At 43.6% G+C, this 20,385-nt stretch overlaps 1 protein-coding gene across 1 annotated transcript; it reads right to left on the reverse strand.

Annotated features, from left to right (window-relative positions):
- Positions 1–4,065: 4,065 nt before the first annotated feature.
- hapln4 (hyaluronan and proteoglycan link protein 4) lies at positions 4,066–17,972 on the reverse strand. Its single transcript, XM_068702462.1, has 8 exons — positions 17,954–17,972; positions 14,263–14,481; positions 12,478–12,610; positions 8,629–8,818; positions 8,174–8,346; positions 7,920–8,035; positions 6,597–6,783; positions 4,066–4,493 (listed from the first exon to the last, which is right to left on the reverse strand). The coding sequence occupies exons 2-8, from the start codon at positions 14,263–14,265 to the stop codon at positions 4,102–4,104; spliced, it is 1,194 nt and encodes a 397-aa protein (XP_068558563.1). The 5' UTR covers positions 14,266–14,481; positions 17,954–17,972; the 3' UTR covers positions 4,066–4,101.
- Between the last annotated feature and the right edge of the window lie 2,413 nt (positions 17,973–20,385).

Genomic DNA, 20,385 nt, shown 5'->3' on the forward strand with positions numbered 1-20,385 from the left:
CATTTTGGACTTCCTTTAAACAAAAAAAAAGTAATCACAGTGGGAATATGCATGCTAATATAAAGGTCATTTAGAAATGAGCATGTGCTTGACACCACAACGATGCAACAATAATGAATTGTACCTAATCTCAACTGCTCATGAACTACTGAATGTTTGTATGCAGGAAGTAGCAAATGGCTGAATATCTGATATCGTTAAAAGCCGTGCGCAACCAAACGGGTTCCCTGTGTGGCGGCGTGTAACTAATCGCGTTAACGACGGCTGCGTTCAGGCTGCTGGTTTTCCTGCACGCTCAAAACGGAGAGGAGCCCTCATTAATGCTCCTAGTTCCACCTGTAATTTAAAAAAAAAAAAACATCTGCTGTGAAAGAGCTCAAAGAATGACAAAGGTGTAATTTGACCCAACCAGACAGGTGAAAAAACACACACACACACACACACACACACACACACACACACACACCAGGAGAATCAGGGCAATGTCAGAGGTCTAATCAGGCTCAAGTGTTAACACCTGTGAGGTGCACCAGCAGTGTGTGTGTGTGTGTGTGTGTGTGTGTGTGTGTGTGTGTGTGTGTGTGTGTGTGTGAAGCCTTTAAATTCCTTCCTATCAATATATTTGACTGCTGTGAATCCCGTTCCCTTCTTTTTCCTCGTGTCACTTCTCCGTGACTCCTCTCTGCGTTTGCCTCAGGCCTGTTCGGAGGCCCTGACCTCCCCGTCACGACTTTTGATAAATGAGAAGCGAGCGAAAGCCAGCGGCGTCCCGTCTCTCCGTGTTTAATGCGCGGCAGCCCTCTGTTGTCATAGGGTCGCCTAATTTCATTTCACGCTCTGAAGAGAAAAGGCGACGAGGAGGCCCGTCGAAATGAAAGCCGAGGAGTTTAAAGGCACCGCCCTCCTACCTGTCTGTGTCTTCTCTCCCCGTCTGTACGTCGACCGCTTCTTCTTGTCATTAAATAAAGGGAGCGTGAGGCAGCTTTAATCAAGGCCAGTGCCTCTCTAATGTTCTGCCTCATGAGGATTCGCTACTGTCTGGCCTGTTGAGCTCACCATCTGTGGGATGTGCGGGTTTCTTTGAGCGCTCCGTGGATCCGACATGCAGGCTATATACCGTTCCTCCCGTGAACAAAGAGCCTACGCTGCATACGAATCTGTCCCCTCTTTCTGTTCATCGGGAGCGCCGGCGGTCCAAGTGTGAAGTAGAGGCGGTTTGTCTGCGATGACCTCGCTCTTGCGTAAGACGGAGTTCGCATGCAAAGTGATTTTTAAATGAGTTACCATCACAATCCTGAGCGCATCAAAAAACATCTAAATTACTTCAAATGCGGAATACATAATCCCCCATGAATTATAAATGAAGCGGGACTTTGCTTATTAATTTAGTGGCTGTGACTCTAAATTCCCACAGTAGCGCAGACTGAATGGGGGCTGGTGAGAGTTCACGTGTATAATCATTAAAAACACCGAGGTCATTTCAGAGACTGTAATAAATGTATTGACTCACGTCTGAGTCCGTGATTATGATTGTTTTTTTGTTTTAACGGTTAAGTTCGTCACTCACAGCTATTATTTCATGACGTTGGACTCGCGATGAACCTGACTTTAATCACATGCTGCCAGTTGCTATGACGATGACACGGTTTTGCTCTGCCGGGTTGGCGCCACACCAACATGTTCCCACTCGGAGCTCGAGAGTTCAGCGCTCAGCGGTTTTCTCTCACTGGCTCGACGTTCTCCACAATGAACCGCTCATCAGCTCATCGGCCGTGGTTTCCCTCCTCTCTCCATTGATTCATAACTGATTCTCTCAGGTGACACGAAGTTTAAATGTGTCGTGAGACTCATTTGGGTATCATAAAGTGGCAATTGTGAAGATTTTTATGTAAACAAATCTCTATGAAGACTTTAATTGAACCAGAGTCAAGGATATTAATCAATTTCCTGCATTTCTGCATTTTACTACTGTATTTTATTTTCTTAAACTGAACTGCAACTATTATTCTATTTGTATCTTCAACAATGTTCTTGTTTTTAAATCTCCTTTTCTTTTGCATTATGTTTTGATGCTTCCCCCCCCCCCCCCGTAGAGACGAAGCGCCAGAGACATCCGCTAATGATAAACAATTATCTTTCTTCATCTTACCTGTCTCTCCTGATTGAAATAATTCTGTCAGTGCTCACCTCCTTCTCAGCGAGGGAACCGGCTACTTTCATCTCCACTGTTTGCAGACTCGTGTCCTGTGCAGCGTAAAGTCGCGAGAGTGATGGGAAAAAAAACAACATAAAAATGATTGCCTGACTTCTTTATTAAAACATAAGTATTTAGTTTTGGTGTTCGTTCTCAAGTGAGCTGCTTTGTATATATTTTTGATTATTGGTCTAGCGCTGTGCACCTGGAATTTTTCTGTCCTGTTGTTACTGCAAAGCTAAATAAAAAGGTTCAATATAAATAAAGTATAACTTACTTACTCATATTCTATTTCTGCCAGATTGGCACTTTAAGTGAAATCTCTCGACAACCATTGCCATGAAAGCGCCAACATCTGGCTTATTACTTTTATGACCAAATATGTTAAAAACTGGTGACATTCCCATCATCCTCAGCTGAACTTTGTGTTTTATGCCAATGTTAGCATGCTAGCAAATGTTAGCATGCTAACAGGCTAAACTTCGGCGGCATAAACAATGGTAAACGTGACATCTGCTGAACGCCCGAATGTTAGCATTGCCATTGCGAGCATGTTAGCATGCTGGTGTTAGCATGTAGCTCAAAGTAACCACTTACAGCAGTGTTTCTAAAACGGGGGAACTAACGGGGGTTTCTGAAAGAGGGCGGCTGTGGTCCAGGTAGAGCCTGAACTCGAGGGTCAGCGAGTCGATCCCCTGATCTGTCCTGCAGCTGCGAGACGCTGAGCCCTCGATAGCTCGCCGTGGTTTGGCCTGCGCATTGCGTTTGTTCCTCGCTGCCATTAGTGTGTCTGAAAACCGCAAAGTTCTCTGGTTAAAAGCACCGTATGAATGAAGTCCTTGTCCATTTAGCTCATCGGACCTTTATGGAAGTGCATTTGCTCTATTTCTTCTGCTCATTTCATTTCATCAAGTTTCTTTTCATCTCTCCACCATCAGTAGATCTTTTCACACAAGGACAAAAAAAAAAAACCTGCACCCAAACACAACCATTTTTAAGACTTTTATTTCTTTTTTCAGGAACATTCATTCATTCTGTAGTGGCAGACATACTCCGTGGTAAAGTTTGCTGCGTTGTACCATTTATAGTGCATTTCGTTGCCCAGGTAGCTTAGAAGAAGTGCAGTATGTGAGGTAAAATATCAATTATTGTAGCTTTGCATTGCTGCTTATTCAGCCTCAGCATCTACTCTCAGCCATGCTCACTTTAGTCTAAGCTAAGACGCTATCACAGAATAAAGCTCTGTGTATTCAAAGTGCGAGTATTTTAGAGCTATAGTGCAATATTTACTACTTGTTCAGGCCCGACGATGAGGTTGCCAGGTCTTAGTTAATGAGAAAAATGACTCGCGTTGTGCCAGAGGATTGCTAACCGAGCTCGGCACTCGGAAACAGGCAATTACACTACTTTTTTTTATTTTTGTTGAGCAGATGATCCCGCCTCACCCGGAGATGAATGTTTTCACCCTGGCACTGGGTTTGTGGCTCAGACTGGAGCTCAGGAGCCACAGCGTGACACACACACACACACACACACACACACACACACACACACACACACACACACACACGTAAACAAGGATATTCATGGCAGAGCTCTCTGATCTGATGTGAGCCTGGCTGATGATACAGCTGCTGTTTAACCTCCTGGTTTTCCCAGCGACAGATGTGCTAACACACTCACTCCTTAAGATGATTGACTGACTGCAGATAATAAAGATGCCACCCTTCATTTTTACCACAGCCTCGCTTCCTGCCTCTTAACAAATCCGCAAATGAGCGCATCGTGTCTGCGAGCGTTTAACTTTGAAAGCGATGAATGGAGTCGGCTGCTATGGCGACAGTTGTTGCTGTCAAATCCTAAATCGCACCCCCCCCCCCCCCTCGCCCCCCCCTAGTCTCCCCACTTTAAATCACCGTGGTGGCATTCATGGGGATGCTGTTGCCGCTCTTCATCCTTGTCAAACTATCTGCGGGGCTTTTTGTCATTTCGGTGCCGCCTGCTGTTTCGTCCTTCTTCTCGCGGAAACAGTAGACGCCGTAGAGGCGGAATTTTTTATCAGGGAAGCCCAGGTGTCGGACGCCTGGCTGGGATCCCCCACAGCGAGAGCGGGGGTTGACTATGGGGTAACGGATGCTGCCGTCCTCCAACCAGCCGGCCTCGCAGCGGTCCAGGAGCTGGAACTTCCACGCGGCGTACAGCTGACCCACTTTGGCCACCGCTGAGCCGTCTCGAACGCAGGCCTTCATCGCCTCCGCATAGTTCACCTTCTTGAAGCGTTTGAGGAAGTACACTTTGCCTGAGGGGATATAGAGGGAGAGGGTGGAGGATGTTTGTTGTAGCAACAACTGAAGAAGGTGCAAGAAAACAGGGCGAGTGCATTGTTCATGAGGGCAAAAGGAGAGAAGGAGAGAGGAGTGAACGAGAGAGCGAAGCCCCCAGAGAGACGTCGAGCCCTGAGGGAAGATATTCACAGGTTTCCCGGCTTCTCTGTCTGACTGTGTTCAGAATATCAAAACCGTTCCAACAAGCGTCTGGGCAGCTTCTCAAAATCGAAAGCCAATACGCTCTAACTCAAAATTACTCTTAAAAAGCTTCCATTTTTGCTTTCATCTCACCTCTCGGGGAGACTTTTTTTTTTTCTTTTTTGCCTGGCAATATTAAGGAAATTGGTGTTCTGATTGGATGAATTGTTTCAACCGAACCGAATCACGAGTTAAGCTTCGTCAAAGCAAGAAGCGAAGGATGAAGAAACTAACCAAGAAAAAAAAAAAAAAAGAGGTTGTTGCCGTTTCTTCCAAACGGCAACAACACGCTATCGTGAAAATCACGTCCGCAACCTCAGGTTTGCACTTGGCTCAGCTATTGATTTTATGCTTGCTTATGTGACTGCTGGCTATTAGAGAGGCAGAATATTGTCTCGTATTTCCCCGGGGGGGACGCTCAGTAAATACCTTCCAGCTGGACGGAGCAACAGTATCGGTCACGACCACTGCTGAAACCTCCTGCCCACAACAGACTGTCCACAATAATTAACACACAGGGGAAGCCGCGAGCAATCGTTTAAGGTTTCTGTCATCCTCGCCAAGGAAAAGCACTGGCACCGCTTCTTTGTTCCGGTTTAGACTGTCCCAAAATTGTTCACGATTCACTGAAGAGCCTCGTCTTTTTATCTAGTTAATAAAAAAAAAATAAAAAAACCTTTCACTTTTTATAATGCATGAGAAGGTTTTGATTCTCTTTCAAGCTTCAAAGAGGCTTTGGCAGAATCCATTTCATGTATTTCCCAAACTGAATTTTTTTTACCCAAACGGTCTTCTGTATGTTTCACTAATGGGTCAGTGTTTGAAAGGAGTTGTTGGAGAGGTTTTGGGAAATATTTGCTTTCTTGCCGAGAGTTAAGACCTTCACACACCGGGAGCGTGACGAACAAACTACATGAAAATGCTTCCATGTTGTTGTTTCATAAATATATATTGTATAGAAGTCTAGTCTAAAATGACTCTACGTCTCTCTTGATTTATTCCCTCAGTAAACATTGTAAACATGAGTTTATGCTCTCAATCTCTAGTTTCAAGTTTACTTAAAGCAAACAATGACCACTTTTAAACGGGGATTATAATCCATGATGAAAATATATCTTTTTAAATGACAGTGAAAGTCTTTGAATGACCAGCAATCAGAAGTATGCTGATACTTGACCTTATAAGTTAATATAAAATGCTTTATAATGGATCATGATGATTGTTATAAAGCATGATGCATATTTATGAGAGCTTTCAGCTTTAACGTTATAGTGCTATAAGCAGGTTATAACACATAATTAGTATGTTCTAATGCATTGTAGACATGGGCGTCAAAGAAGGCGTTACCAGCCTTGTATTGCTCCGTTCTGCCCTCATACATGTTCGACTACAGAGTCAGTGATGTAAAAATGAATCCAGCCGCCGACTTCCCCGACTTTGTCTGAGCTTCAGAACCTGGAGGTGTGTGACGGAGACACTAGCCGACTCTCTGCGGGGATGGGATGTAAATCAAAGCACTGGGAGATGAAAGCCGACGCTTGGCACCCAGAGGACGCCGTGGCCCGGGCAGGGCCGAATCAACAAGGCCTGATCTAAATCCAATGGCCTGAGGCCAGAGAGATCACAGGCAGAGATCAGAGACGCGGGCCTGTAATTTCCCCACGGTCCAAACGCTCACGATGTATCCTCTTTTCTATACAGTACCACAACAATCCAGCTCCGCCGCTGTCTTGTTCTCATTAGCCACAGATGCTGCACGCTCATTTGGATGTTTGTGTTTAGTCGTATGATCATGTAGACGGACTACAAAGTGCTTCTGATACCTTCAGATGCGGACATGCCCGTGCACACGACTGCCGGCTCTCTCTGTTTCTCACCGTTGAGCTTGGAAGTGAAGCAGAAGGCATCATAGCGCTCCTCCTCCTTGTGCCGGTAGCCATAGTTCCGAACGCCAGCGGGGTTGTCCTTGCGGCCGCACTCGTCTCTGGGATGAGAGATAGGGTACTGGACCGAGCCGTCCTCCAGCCATCCAGCATTACACCAGTCTAGTCCCTCCAGCCATGCCTGTGGAGGGAGATAATGTACGTCAGTGGGTCATACTGAAGGATTAAATACATTATTAAGAGGTTTATCTCCTCTGACATTACTCAATTACTCTGGACTTTAATGCATATGGGCTTTTTTTTTTTTTTTTTTTAATAAATGGACCTGCAGTTAAATGTCTGGACTGTGATATGCATATTCTTATATCTAGACTTACTGCTGCTCTAAAGCAGTTTATGACGGAGGGTTGTAATCAGTAAGTGCATTATTAAAACAAAAAAAATGGGCTATATATGAATGTGCTATGGAAGGCTTGATCAAAAGCAAAAAGATGAAATAAATCCTTGGCATTGATCTGATCCTTCCACCCCTGTCTCCGATGGCATGACGGACATTTGTACCTCTGGTTCTGAAAATTGAAGCCAAAGTTTAAGTGCTTTAAACTTGCATTCTCTCTAGTGGCCATCAGGGGGCGACTCCTCCAAAAAAGAAGTCAGATTGTGTTGAAGTCTATGAGAAAATGATCCTACTTCACACTGGATTTATTACCTAAACATTGTAAACGTGAGTTTATGGTCTCAATCGCTAGTTTCAAGTCTTCTTCAATACAGCATGATGTTCATTTAGTACATTATGCTCCATTTAGAGTCAAACAGACCATAAAGCAGAGTATGCTTTAGGGCGGGGCTACCGTGTGATTGACAGGTCGCTACGACGGCGTTGTCCAGTCTGGGAGTTGTCCGTGTTTTCGTCTTAGAACTTTAACCCTTTCATGAAAGTTAATTAACATTTTGGTCGGCTTTTCCGATTCCATTTTTTCCTTCCCGGTACCAATTCCAAAACCTGGACTTGCGTATTATACCGAGTACCAACGCATTGCTTGAACACATCATAATGTAAATCAAATGCAACCTCCACACATTAGCTATTTGCTATGTTATTTAGCTAAGCAGGACTGTGCTGCCCACCAGCTGCTAGCGGCTAGCTTAGCTTGGATCAGAGACAGAGAGTAGCTCCACCCACTCGTGTCACATCTGGTTGCAAAAACCAAAGACGGCATCGGCAAAAATGCCAAATTCAAGGCTTCAAAACGGCAATCCACATACCAATGGGTGACTACATTAACTTCTTCTATACAGACTATGACATAAACTCACCTTGTGCAGTTGAGAGTGAGAAGCCAGAATGGCATCCTGCTGTTTGCAGGCATCCTCCCCCTGGTGGTAGTTGAGCTTATAGCGCCCCTCACGAGGGTAGTAGGGGAACACCACTCCTAACGGTGACAGAAACAGACTTTCAAGTGTATGAATTTCACTTCAATCTCATGGCAACTTTATACAAGAGCCAGTGGAGCTTTAGAAAGGTCAGACTTTTAACAAAATCTCTTCCAGTTGCATCTTTAATTCCTGACCTTCTAGGTCGAGGTTGACGAATCCCGTATCGTCTTCCATGTCATTAGTGACTTCACACTCAAAGCGTCCGTAGTCCTCCAGCGTGACATTCTGGATGATTACCGAGGCGTCACCTGGTCCCGCCTGCTCCAAAAACACACGGCCTTTATACGCTCCAAACACACGCTGCTGCCTGGAGAGATTAGAAATGCAAACTATTTATTTTTACCACAGAAATAGAATATTGTATTTCTAGGATTTTCGCCATATGAGCAAAATAATTGGCATGAGAAAATCTATTAAGGTGAACTTTATGTTGCACCCCTTACTTTGTAGCCTGCGGAAAAAAAATGGGATGTATTTGGAAAATGAATTACTACATTGTGACTGTATGCTAAGCATGTATAGTACTGGGCAGACACATTTAATTAAAACCACAGATACAAACGGACTGACTGACAAATGAAGGTTTTACCTTCCAAGTGCCACAAAGACGTCCTCGAACTGCAGTGCGTCGGTCACTTTGGTCCATTTGATCCGAATGCGGTCAGGATCGCTGTTCTCCGGCTCATGGTGGAATCTGCAGGGCAGAGTGATGGAGCCGCCGCGGTGCGTCACCACTTTACCCGGAGCTGTCTGCACAATCACCGCTCCAGTGTCATCCTCTGTGGGGAAAGAAAACAGATGGTCTGCTTGCTCATACTTTGTTTTTATTATTTACACAAGGAGATTATGTATTTGTGTGTGTGTGTGTGTGTGTGTGTGTGTGTGTGTGTGTGTGCATCTCTGTGTCTGTCCACGGCAAATCTCACATAATACTGGACCCATCGGCCTGATATTTGTTGTTCTCATTTCTGCCTGTATGCTCAATGGCCTCTTGTGGTTTCAGTGATTCACACCTTCTGAAAACATGTATTATTGTTTCATGCGCTCATGGACTACTCTTAACTAATTGTAGGGCCCGCAAGTGATCAACAGCTGCTTCAGTTTCGAATCTTGTTTCCGCAACGAATTTCAAATTGTGCCTTTCTTGATTTTCACACCATAGTAAGACACTTGCATGTATGTATAACTATCGCTTAGATGAGAAATTGATCGGACCGTAACAGAGCGCGTCTTCTTATGTTACCAGGAGGAGAGCTAGTTAGCTGTTAGCAACGTTTTTGATCAGAGGAAGTGCTAAACAGTCAACATGGAGCGTTACACACAGCCTCGAGATTGTGGGCCACAAGGAATTTGGCCCTCTTTTTATTCTTATTATTGTCAATATTATATATATTTTTGTGTTGTAATTTATCACTATTAAAATAGTTTTTATTGTCATGTGCTTCATCCAAATGTTTCTTTAGTATTGAACCATCTTGCAACTTTTGTGTGTAAAGTTTATGTTTATAAATCAGGATTTATTGTCTCACACACACACACACACACACACACACACACACACACACACAGTTTTGCCGACTTGGAGACTTTCTCGCTGGACTTCACAACTTTTCAGATCGTTTTAACAACTTGCTTCTTAGCATAAACTCGCCGATTTTATGTTTAAATGTGAGATTTGTCCTTGTAACGCAATAAAATAAATTCAGGTCTCTATTGTAAATCTGTGAGTGTGTGACACAAGTTACAGAAGAGGAGAAATGGCGGAGCGTGTATATTCATCACACCACAATTCATAATTAACCTGGACAGTAAGCTACAGTTTTTGATGTACACATTTAAACGTTTCAATTATTACAGACATGAAAGCTACTTTGCATGTAAATGAGGCGCCGGAGTGCATTAAAAAAAGCATCAAAATAAAGCTTGTTTATCACAAAAAAACTGCGTGGATTAGCAAAACTGTTGCTTGAGACTTGCGAGTGAAAAGCGAGTCTGACACGTTTGCGGTCTAGACAGGTGGCAATTGTGGTTTGCAATTCATTCACTCAAACATTACAGCAGCGGTTGCTGCAGTCACATCTGGCAGAGATCTGCATTCTAGTTTGCGAATGGGTTTTGAATGGCGCTTATAACTTTTATGCTCGACATCGAGCGGCGCTACTATCTTGGCCAGAAATGTGTAAAAGTGGTGGATACAAGCCAACGTGAGTAATTCTCCATTGCCATAAATGTGCAGTCAAGTCCTTGTAATGCTGTTTGCAATCACCCATGACACAGCCAACACTTGTAACTTTTGTTCTAATCGTAAAATAAAATCCTCCATTCTCTTCCTGATGGATGCCACACGCAGTGAGGTGCCCCGCGAAATAGAATGAATCGTGTGCTGTTTATCCGCGCCGTCGCATTAGTGCCTCAACATCCGGCATATCAATGGAAGAAAAAAAAAAAAAAGGATGTGTTGGTCGCTTCTCTGCCCGGATCTATCATCAGATTACCCCACTAAAAATTTTAACCTCAACCTCTCTCGAGAGCAATTCACCAAAATGACCCAAGACTAATGGTAACCATAGGCCTCTTCTCCGGATGGGCAATAACAAGACCGATTTGCATTTATTGCAGACATTCGCTCAGATGCTGATTGTGTGTGCCGGTGCAGCCAGAGACTACACACACACACACACACACACACACACACACACACACACACAACAAGTGTGGTGTAAACATTTAATGAGCGGCTGCAAGAGGTTTTCTGCTATGTTGTGACCAGATAAAGGCACCAACAATTATCCATGCCAGCCAGCAATTAGTCATGTCACTGCGGCTCTCTGCAAAGTTGTTTATCACCAGCGGCCATGAAAGCAGAGTGGTGTTTAATCAAAACTTTTAGAACCATTATTTCTGTGACCGACTGATGTTCAGACAAACAACCCCCGTGTTATTAGCGACTCTGGCGCTCGTGTTGAAACGCGCCCAGGATCTGGAGACGGGATAGTGAGCCCCTCTACATGCGTCATACTGTCACTAGTAGCTCAGAAGCATCAGCCAGTCGTTTATTAGCGATCTGATAAAAACCACTCTATGCTACATGTCCAGCACCAGACACACAGCAGACACACAAAGGGACCAGCTTGACGAGAAAGTCCAACTTCTAAAGATATTTTAGAAGTGTGATCATTTTTGCATGTGCTGAATGTGTGGATATAGGCAACTGCTCGCTAACATATTAGCCATATTGACGTTATGAGACAAAAAGGTGTCAGGGCTGCGTCTTTAACCCGTTAAGCCCGAAGCCTATTTGTAGGCCTCTCCTCGATTTTTGCAACCCATAGTAAAGAGAGTGATTTTCGTCTAAATATAAGGTGTATTTTAATAGTTTTTACATTTTAGAAAGCTGACCCTTGTGAAATTTGTTCTGATTTGTAAATATCAGTATATATGTTACTGGTTAAGAGAACATTAAGATGGAACACAGCTCAAATTGAAATTCTTTATCTCCAATTTCAAATTAATCCAATTTTGATAAGATATTTTTTTTAAGCTTGTTGTGGAGTCATTCGGCCCCCAAGCATTGAGCTTGACAGCAGTGTCGTAGAGGCGTAGCACCCACCTTCTGGATCCCCCCCCCCTCAGGTTGACACAAAGCCTCAAGGTTTTACGTCGTGGCCAAACAGTGGAATTACAATTTGTGTGTACGTCATGTGAAGAAAAGAAAAAAAGATTTGTTGTCATAGACTTACTTTGGGAAAGAGACGTCTGTGACTCAGCGGTCCATTTTGAGGGAAATCAACTTACCGGTATGAACACTTGAATAGTCCTTATTTAAATGATTCGGTCCTAAGAGTTGTAAAATGTACTAATAGCTAAATCCAGAGTTATTTCCCTTCCTGCGTTCATGTGAATTAGCTCTATAAGGACGGACCGGAGGCTGTGAGACGAGGTCAAAGGAAACGTTAGGTTGCTCGTTCTACGAGCCCCATAGATGCAGAATATCGCTGGAAGATCCGGGTGATTTCATCTAATTATATACTCTGAAGTGGAACTTTTTTTGACTTCATGCGCCACTGAGCATTTCCTAGCAATGAAGAGGGGAGCCGCCTCAGGCGCAGTATCCAGTTATTTTTACACATCCATGGTTAAACCTGTTACCTCTGTCAGCGCCGATGCCGTTGTTGACACTGTTAGCACCGTTGGCTTCTGGCTGCCGGCTCAGTATGCGGAGGCAATGGAAGTGCTTTGAATTTCACATCGAGCACCTGTGACAAGAGCACCTTTCCTGGTTTCAAAAAGCGTAGTCTCTGTAACTCCAAAGGTGACCTCTGCAGTATTCATATTTCACACGCTGTGACAGCGAAGCAGATCAGAACAGAATCCAGAGCTCCTGACTTTGCTGCTGTGAGCTGCGAGAAACTGGAAGAGAAATGTGTTTTTGCCTTACCGAGCACGTGCACCACCTTCCTCCTTCCCTTGTCCATGACAGCAGGCAGGGAAGCGACTGAGATGGCGGAGGTCAGGATGAAAACCACAAAGGACATTTTCCCAAAGGCCAGAGGCCTCAGCTGCTTTAAGAACTGCAGGACAGGGACACAACAGAGACACTGTGGTTGTCAAAGGTTAGAAGAAAATAAAGAAATCAGAGAGCGGCGTTCCAGGGGCACAATCGAGACCAAGGTGAAGAGTACCAAGGACGGTAGCTTGACATCTTCAGTGTATAACAGGCTTAACTTAATGACAGTGGCACCAGCGATATGACGACTAAAATCCACATCTGTCCCCGGCCTCTCAGTCATTCTGAAACCCCCCCAGCAGAGAACTCGTAGTTTAGCTGGTCAGTGATCAAAACCAAAAGTAGCAGATAATTGTTCGGCTTTCCCAAAACAAGAAAGTGAGTTTAGCCGACTGCTCCTGGTTTGAGTCACGCTTTCATGTCGCAGTCTGCTACACATAGCAGTTTTAAACTGCCTGCTGGTGAATCTCACAGTCACCGTATGAAAAGAGGAGATAGTCCTCGCAGGAAAGTCAAAACTAAAAGCTTGTTCAGCACTTTTTTTGTATTATCTGTACTGTGGCAGTTGAAGGAAAGTATTTGGAAAGTTTTGAAGGAAAAAGTCTCTATAGTAGACAGAGGAATATATGCAGACATGAAATCCTCCTAATTACATAAGAAAACAAAAAATACATGACAAACATGTTAGGCATTAAAGGCACAGTGTGTAAGATTTGGTGGCATCTAGTGGTTGCAAAGTGCAACCAGCTGAATACCCCTCTACTCACTCACTAATATAATACTACTTTAGTATAAGTATTGCTTTACTTTACTTTACTTTACTTACTGGCTCTGATGAGAGCTAAAGGCCAGTGTTTGGTTTGTCCATTCTGGGCTACTGTAGAAAACATGGCGGTGCAACATGGTGGAATCCATGAAGAGGACCAGCTCCCTATGTAAATACGAAGGGCTAATGCTAAGCTAACAAAAACTTCTAACCTCTAAGATTCTTTCTTTCAGGTTATTATACACCGATAGAAACATAGTTCTGAATATTATATACAATTTCTGCTAAATTCTACACACTGTGCCTTTTAAGAACACATTCTGAAACTCTCATCAGAGTGTGTGAACTATCTCCCCTGGCCGTGACCAATGAGGGATGACCTTGTTTGAAAAGCTAGAAGCCTACTGCTGCTTACTCTGGTCAAGCGCTCATTACTGTTCCGAGCTCCCTCCGGGTTATGGATGAGGATTGCAGTGGGTTTGCTCGGAGCGCAACGGTTTGCAGACTTGTGTGTGTTTTGACCCATGACGGATTGCAAGCCCTTGTGTGGCAATACAAACTGCCAACGCATGCTCAGACACATATAGATCGGGCGACGTTCTATCATCGTAACAACAAGATACGGGAGCCGATATGTACAGCATGCTGCAGCTGCGAGCGCCGCTAGAGGTTTGCACTGTCAGTGTCACCTGAGAATAATCGTTTCCTGTGTGACAGCGCATAACGTGTGAACGGGGCCCCGGTGAAGCAGAGTAACTAAAGCAGACACTTTACATGCACGTTGCACACGCTACAAACAAGCTCTGCTGCATCTTTTTTTCTTTTTTTTTTCTTTTTTTTTTTTTTGCCTTCCTCAAGGTTAGTCCAATGAACATCCCTGCAGTTCCCACGCAGCACCCAGAACCGCAGAGCAGAGAGCCGGTACTAACGGAGCACAGAAGTGAACTTACCATGGCTACCACGACAGGATTAATGCCGGGAACGGAGCAGATGTGTGCCGTTTAACTCCGCAGCCAGGCTCAGTGTTGTTCTGCAGCAGCACTCACCTCTCTCCCTCCCTGTCTCCCTCTGTCTGTTCCCCCCCGTCCCATCGCTGATCTCTAGCACTGCAGGGGAACCACTGGTGTTCGTGGGTCCCGCAGTCCTCCGATGACGCAGCAGACTTTTGCCTGTGCAGGCAGATAGCAGCAACGATTTACTGTTTGTGAATGTCTTTATTGGAGCCCATCAGAGTGCCACTTATTGGTTTGAGTGTCACACAGTTAATGCAGTAAAAACCTCATTGACTTTCAGGAGGAAACATTTCTCGCTATTAAAGATCAATTGAAATAATGGAAGTGTTCGTGTTGAGAACATGGCTGCAGATTAAGATTAGTTTATGTCAAATAGGTGAATCAAATTCATCCAAACAGCTTTATGGCTGAGGAAGTGTGTTAAATAATAGACCTCAGCACAAATGTTCTTACTGTATTACATTATAATAATGGTAATTTATATACATAAACAAAATCGGAAGTGGAATGTTAGTAGCTTACATTACTTATGTAACTTTTATTACTTGCTCCACTACAATTCAGACGGAATATTATACCTTGTTATCACAGGTTAAATTTTTCTGAATTATGACTTCTACTTTTTGATAGATTTTACACATATTAGTACAATACATACATTTCAATTCAAGTCTTTAAATATTCTAGTATTGTCACTCGTACTTAAAGCTACTACAAGGAACTTTCATCTTGTGTTGATTTTGGCGGTCCCTGTGGACAATAGTGGTAGTGTTTCCAAGCACCAGAGTCCACAACAATATTATCAGAAAAGAGAAACCAAATTTGATCAAAATGCTCAGGATATCCAGTGACTTCATTGGGTTTGCCAATATAAACTGGCTCCAGCTACGGCGGTTATAGTATAAAGCTTTTAATATGTCAGGAAATGAATCAATGACGTGAAATCAATATTTGGAAAGCAAACGTTTTTCCTTGCGCTGCCCATTCATGGAATTTTCCACAAGTCTGTTTATGAGTGTTCTGTAGCCCGACATGCTTTTGCTCTTCATGCACTCACCAGTGGATTAAAGTGCAGCATCACCGACGCGTCTGACACTGAAGCCTCTCTCAAGCACCATACGGGCATGTGCTGCAGACGCCACAAGAGCCTTCCCCGAGAACAACAGCGACATAAGAGAGGCCCTTGAGATGATGGCAGCCAGCCGACAATAAGAGGAGACGGGACACTCGACATCAGGCAGCTGCACTTTGTGGTTAAACTTTAAAAAAGAGAAAACGAAAACCGCGCCGACGGCTTCATCATTGCACACTGTGCCGCCGAGATTCATCTTGACTAGCAGCGTCTTTGTAGAGCAAGCAAGTGGACCTGTCAACTGCTGTGCAGCTGCTCGAGTTGCTGCGGTCCTGTGCGGCGTCGCCGTGAGAGCGTTTCCCAGAGTTTGAGACATCTGCCTGGGTTTCTCCCCGATGCATCGCTAGACCTACCGGCAGGAGATGCAGCAGCGCCGAAGGAAAAGAAAAAGGGTTGGAAGAAAAAAAACTGTCGACAATTATGCGGTACTTTGTCAGAGTGACAAATTCCAGGTCAACATTGACAGCTTGCTTTCAAGGCCAACAACTGGATGCTTCCAAAGACATGAGCAGTTGGTTTAGCGTGTTCGTTTACGTCATCTTAAATGATGCATCGGTTATACTCTTAAATGAGCTGAATTATGCTCTGCCCAGCCTCTACTGGATTTAGACAAGGCCTCTGCAGAGAAAGATTATCTTCCTACAAATCTATTACAAGTGGAGACATACCCTCCAGGCAACTACCTTCTAATATTGTTGCTGAAGGTTTTTCTAAGATTACCTGTTACCTCAGAGGGAGGTAATTATCTTCAATGAAATGCTCAAAAACTGGCCAGAAATTCCAATCAGCAGTGATTCGGTGGGCAGGATTTTAAAGCCCAGTTTTTACAAACTAAATCCAGAAGAAGGATCGCTAAAGGTGGGGATCAATTATTTAGTGTTGGTGCATTGGTGCATAAAAGTGTCCAGTATGGATGCGGTAGAGCTCAGTTTTTCCCAGGAGACTCAGAGCCGGCTGTGTCGGCTCAAAAATCAATGAATGCAGCTTAGAGAGGTTCAGCGATAAACACATGTTTACTGCCTACTGATGCATGCGGTTGTGTTGCCTAATGCCGACACTAGATTGTAAGGCAACACATACAAATAGGGATGTATGAAGATATTACGGAAAAACTGTTGTTTTTTTTTTGGTTTTGAGCTAATTTGATGCCACAGGTTGAAAGCCTAGCATAGCATCGATGCTACCCTAGACATGTTTCTACGGATAACTTTGAATTCTTAACTTGTGATCATGTATGTGAGTGTGTGTGTGTGTGTGTGTGTGTGTGTGTGTGTGTGTGTGTGTGTGTGTGTGTGTGTGTGTGTGTCATCACGGCAAAAATATCGTCCTGGAGACACCCACTGTAGCGGTATACTACCACAGACACTACTTTGTCAGGTAAAGCAGCAGTAGAGATGCCGTCGTGAAACTTTACAGATGTGTAGCTGAGGTCAAAATGGAGGCCGAATTGGAAGACGCGGTCCGAGCAAGGGTGCTGAAAGTAGGAGGGTAGGGAAGTGGGGAAGGAGCCATTTAACCCACTGACAAAAAGGTGTAATTGCATCGTACTTTACATGGATCACCAAAACACCTGAATACAACCTTTAACGTTGAAGAAAACTAAAATTCCCTGTTTGTCTAGGGAGTTATTCATTCATCGAAACATGTTTTTTAATTGTTATGTAATATACGACATGCTCTCACAAAGCTACTGCCTGATGGTGACTTTACAATGGACCAGAAAGAAAAGTTCCCCTGAATCATATGATGTGTAACACTTGATACTTGACTGATGGGGAAACACTCAGAATTGTCACAATACGACCAGATAGATGGACGGACTGACGGACAGACAGACGGATAGACGGATGGATCGATAGATAGCTAGATACTGCTTATTTATTAATGTGGACCCTCGTGACTTCACGCATTAAATGAAGTTATGTAGAGCGGCACTTCTTCCATCGCCGCAGTGTGAATTGTTTAGCTTTGTGTTTTCCAGAGCCACAGCTCTCTGGGGTCCGTCTGCATCGCCCGACCAGACATCTGCGGCAGAGATCCCCCCCCCCCCCCCCCCTGCGACTCCCATCATGGGATTACAGAGCTGTTTTGGAGAGGCCTCATTTGATTTAAAGCCTCTGTCTCACACACACACACACACACACACAGAATGCACCGCTAGCATGTGCGAGTGTAGGGCAACGGCACACTTCAGCATGAAAAAGCTGCTGAGGGAGAGTGAATTAAATGAGTCTGCCTGTCTCTGTCTGTCGGCTGGCCTATTGCTCAGCGAAGTACGAGGGATAATTACTTATGAGAGGGCCACTGTTATTGATGGTCAGGGATGGAGACGAGGGCTGCAACGTTGTTTTAAAAATGCTTTATCTAACTACGTAAATGACCCCCTTCATCTCTGTCAGGAAAGCACTCTGTGTTCATTTCAGTGACTGAACTGCATCCAAAGCATTATGCTACTGAAAAAGGGTTGGCAGATAGATTCAGTATTCGTCAACTCACATTGCATTGTGTGCCGATAATGTGCTCTTTGACTTTGTCAGCCTTCTGCCTTTTCATACGGAGAATAGTCCTCACAGCGCTGACGATCGTCTTTCTTCTGATCAAATGCGAAAAGGAACCTGTTGGTCATTTTAGTGCGTTTGTTCGTGCAAACCAGAAACCTAAGTCATTCCACTTGATGTCTTTGTGAAAGACAATGACGAAAGCGGCGGCGGCGGCGGCGGCGGGCTATTTACTGGGCCACCCGCACAAGCATCATCACTCAGCGGAATAGAAACAAACAGGAATCAAGGAATGTAAAGTGGAAGAAAGGATGAAACGCAATTTGGGGCGCACAGGATCAGAGAGAACGCAGAATGGCAGAATGGCACGTCTTGTTTTCCCTACTTAAACCAAAACAGTCTGTCTTTTTTTTTAAAAAGTGAGATAAAAGGCTGGCAGCAGGCAGCAGGCGATGCGTGTTCACCAGAGTGAGCGAGTGACAAGAGCTGCCGTTGAAGTATGCATTAGCTTCTGCGGCGCATGTTGGCACGTCCTTTCCACTCAGCATATGAGCAATGATCTGTGGTGGCTCCAGCGAAAAAATAGCAAGCGCATTGTGGATTCATCAAGTCCCCCCTCCTCCGTACTCTAACCCCCACGGTGTCTATTTCACACGCGTGTGGGCTAGCGTGGACCAAATATTACAGTTATGTAGCTTACTGAATGACATCAACAATACGTTTTAGTGACGTCTGCACCAATCAAGAGGTTAAATTAAATATAAATAAAGCTGATCTCACAGAAATACGTGGGAAAAAAACCACAACCTCAATATGTGGATGTAACACGAAATGTGATAAAAAAAAAAATGATGTGTCATAACCACGGAAACAATTTGATTTAAAACCACTTAGTTAAGTGTAGGAAAAACAGCATGGTCGGGTTTGAAATAGGTACATGAACTAAGTAAAATACGTCATGAATGTAACTTTATAAAAACTCATCAAGACAAACACCAGCCTCAAACAGCGGCCTCTGTCAGTCAGCATCAATATACAGACTCAGCGCTAAATCAGTTATTTACTCTTTATTAATGTTGTTGGAATATTGTAGAGTGTAGCTAAGCTACACTCTACAATATTCCAACAACATTAATTTATAAATGCACAATATGTAATTTTCCGTCTGCCATTCAGTCAGTTTGGTGATGTAGCATGGGATCATGGGAGTTGTTGTCTTCACCACCATTGCTGGCAGCTTCTCCTGGTTTAGGTTTTCCTTCAGTGTTCATCAGGAGGTTTTAACTTGTAGCTCAATTATTCACAGAGGTAAAAAACAACAACTATATAAACACTGAATAACCAGCTTGTTTCTCTAATAACTTAAGATCCAAACATCCGATGACTAAAATCCTTCATCCGGTTTAAATATGTAGGTTAAAAACCACCAAAATCTAAAAACATTTATTGTAAAAAAATGTGGCTTAAAACTGGATAAAAACGTAAATCTATGACAGCTTCTGGCAAACAACCACAACACTGACACACGCACAAAGGGGATATGACAGGTACACAACTCAACAAAATATATAACATAGGCCTAGTGGTTTTGATTCATTTGAATGTGGAAAAGCCACATATTAAACATTTATATCAACTGTAAATTGACATGTTTAATGTTGAACAACTACATATTATACATATATATTTGGGCAGACTTCATGTTACACACCTACCTTTTCTTCCGCTTCGGTCTCCTCTCTGCCTCAACCGCACACTCTGAAGAATAGAGACTGTTCACATTTTTGTTTTTTTTAAAGCTCCTCTGGTTCAGTCATGCAAATGGCTGTGGGTGTTTACTCTGTTACCTTCACGTCCCTGCTGCCCAGCAAACTCCAAACCACGTGCATTTATTTTTGTGTTTTTGTGGAACAGAATAGAACAGAGGTGTAGGAACAAGTGTAGAGGGGGGAACACTCGAGGAGAAAAGCACGTGTGCAGAGTGTCTCTGAGATTAAGTGAGTATAAATAATAAATCATAAATTGAAATGGTTCCAATGTCATGTAAGATGTGTGAAATATTCAATACGAAACAACACTTTAACTTGCAAAGAGTGAGGAAACCAAACCCTCTGATTTGCACAGAGAGCAGAGTGACAATATAATATAGTATAATCTAATATATTACTCTTATTATTAGTCTTCTGTTGTCGTTGCACTTTTAGTTGATCTGTTTGCATCATAAGCTGCCATAGATATTTTGACTGTTTTCTAATTGTCTTCATGATATTTCTATAAATCTGCCCACTTTTGAAAAGCTCCCACCACAACATGTATTAAACCTCAGCAGCGTTCTGTTTCAACCATCAACATGCAATTTGTCCTTGAGTCACAAGGTTGCAGAAGGGTTTTCAATAACTGATGTGATTTAATGTTTGTGTGTCTCCCTTT

Source organism: Cebidichthys violaceus, unplaced genomic scaffold, assembly GCF_023349555.1.
Source record: "Cebidichthys violaceus isolate CVI_PGR_0920_01 unplaced genomic scaffold, fCebVio1.0.p SCAF_84, whole genome shotgun sequence".
In the NCBI taxonomy this organism is placed as follows: Eukaryota; Metazoa; Chordata; class Actinopteri; order Perciformes; family Stichaeidae; genus Cebidichthys; species Cebidichthys violaceus.

Excerpts from the sequence above, each read along its gene's own strand:
- hapln4 (XM_068702462.1), bottom strand. Across the intron at positions 8,036-8,173 it reads CGTCAACCTCGACCTAGAAG|GAGTGGTGTTCCCCTACTAC; the intron begins GTCAGGAATTAA and ends TGTCACCGTTAG. Across the intron at positions 6,784-7,919 it reads CTCACTCTCAACTGCACAAG|GCATGGCTGGAGGGACTAGA; the intron begins GTGAGTTTATGT and ends CTCCCTCCACAG.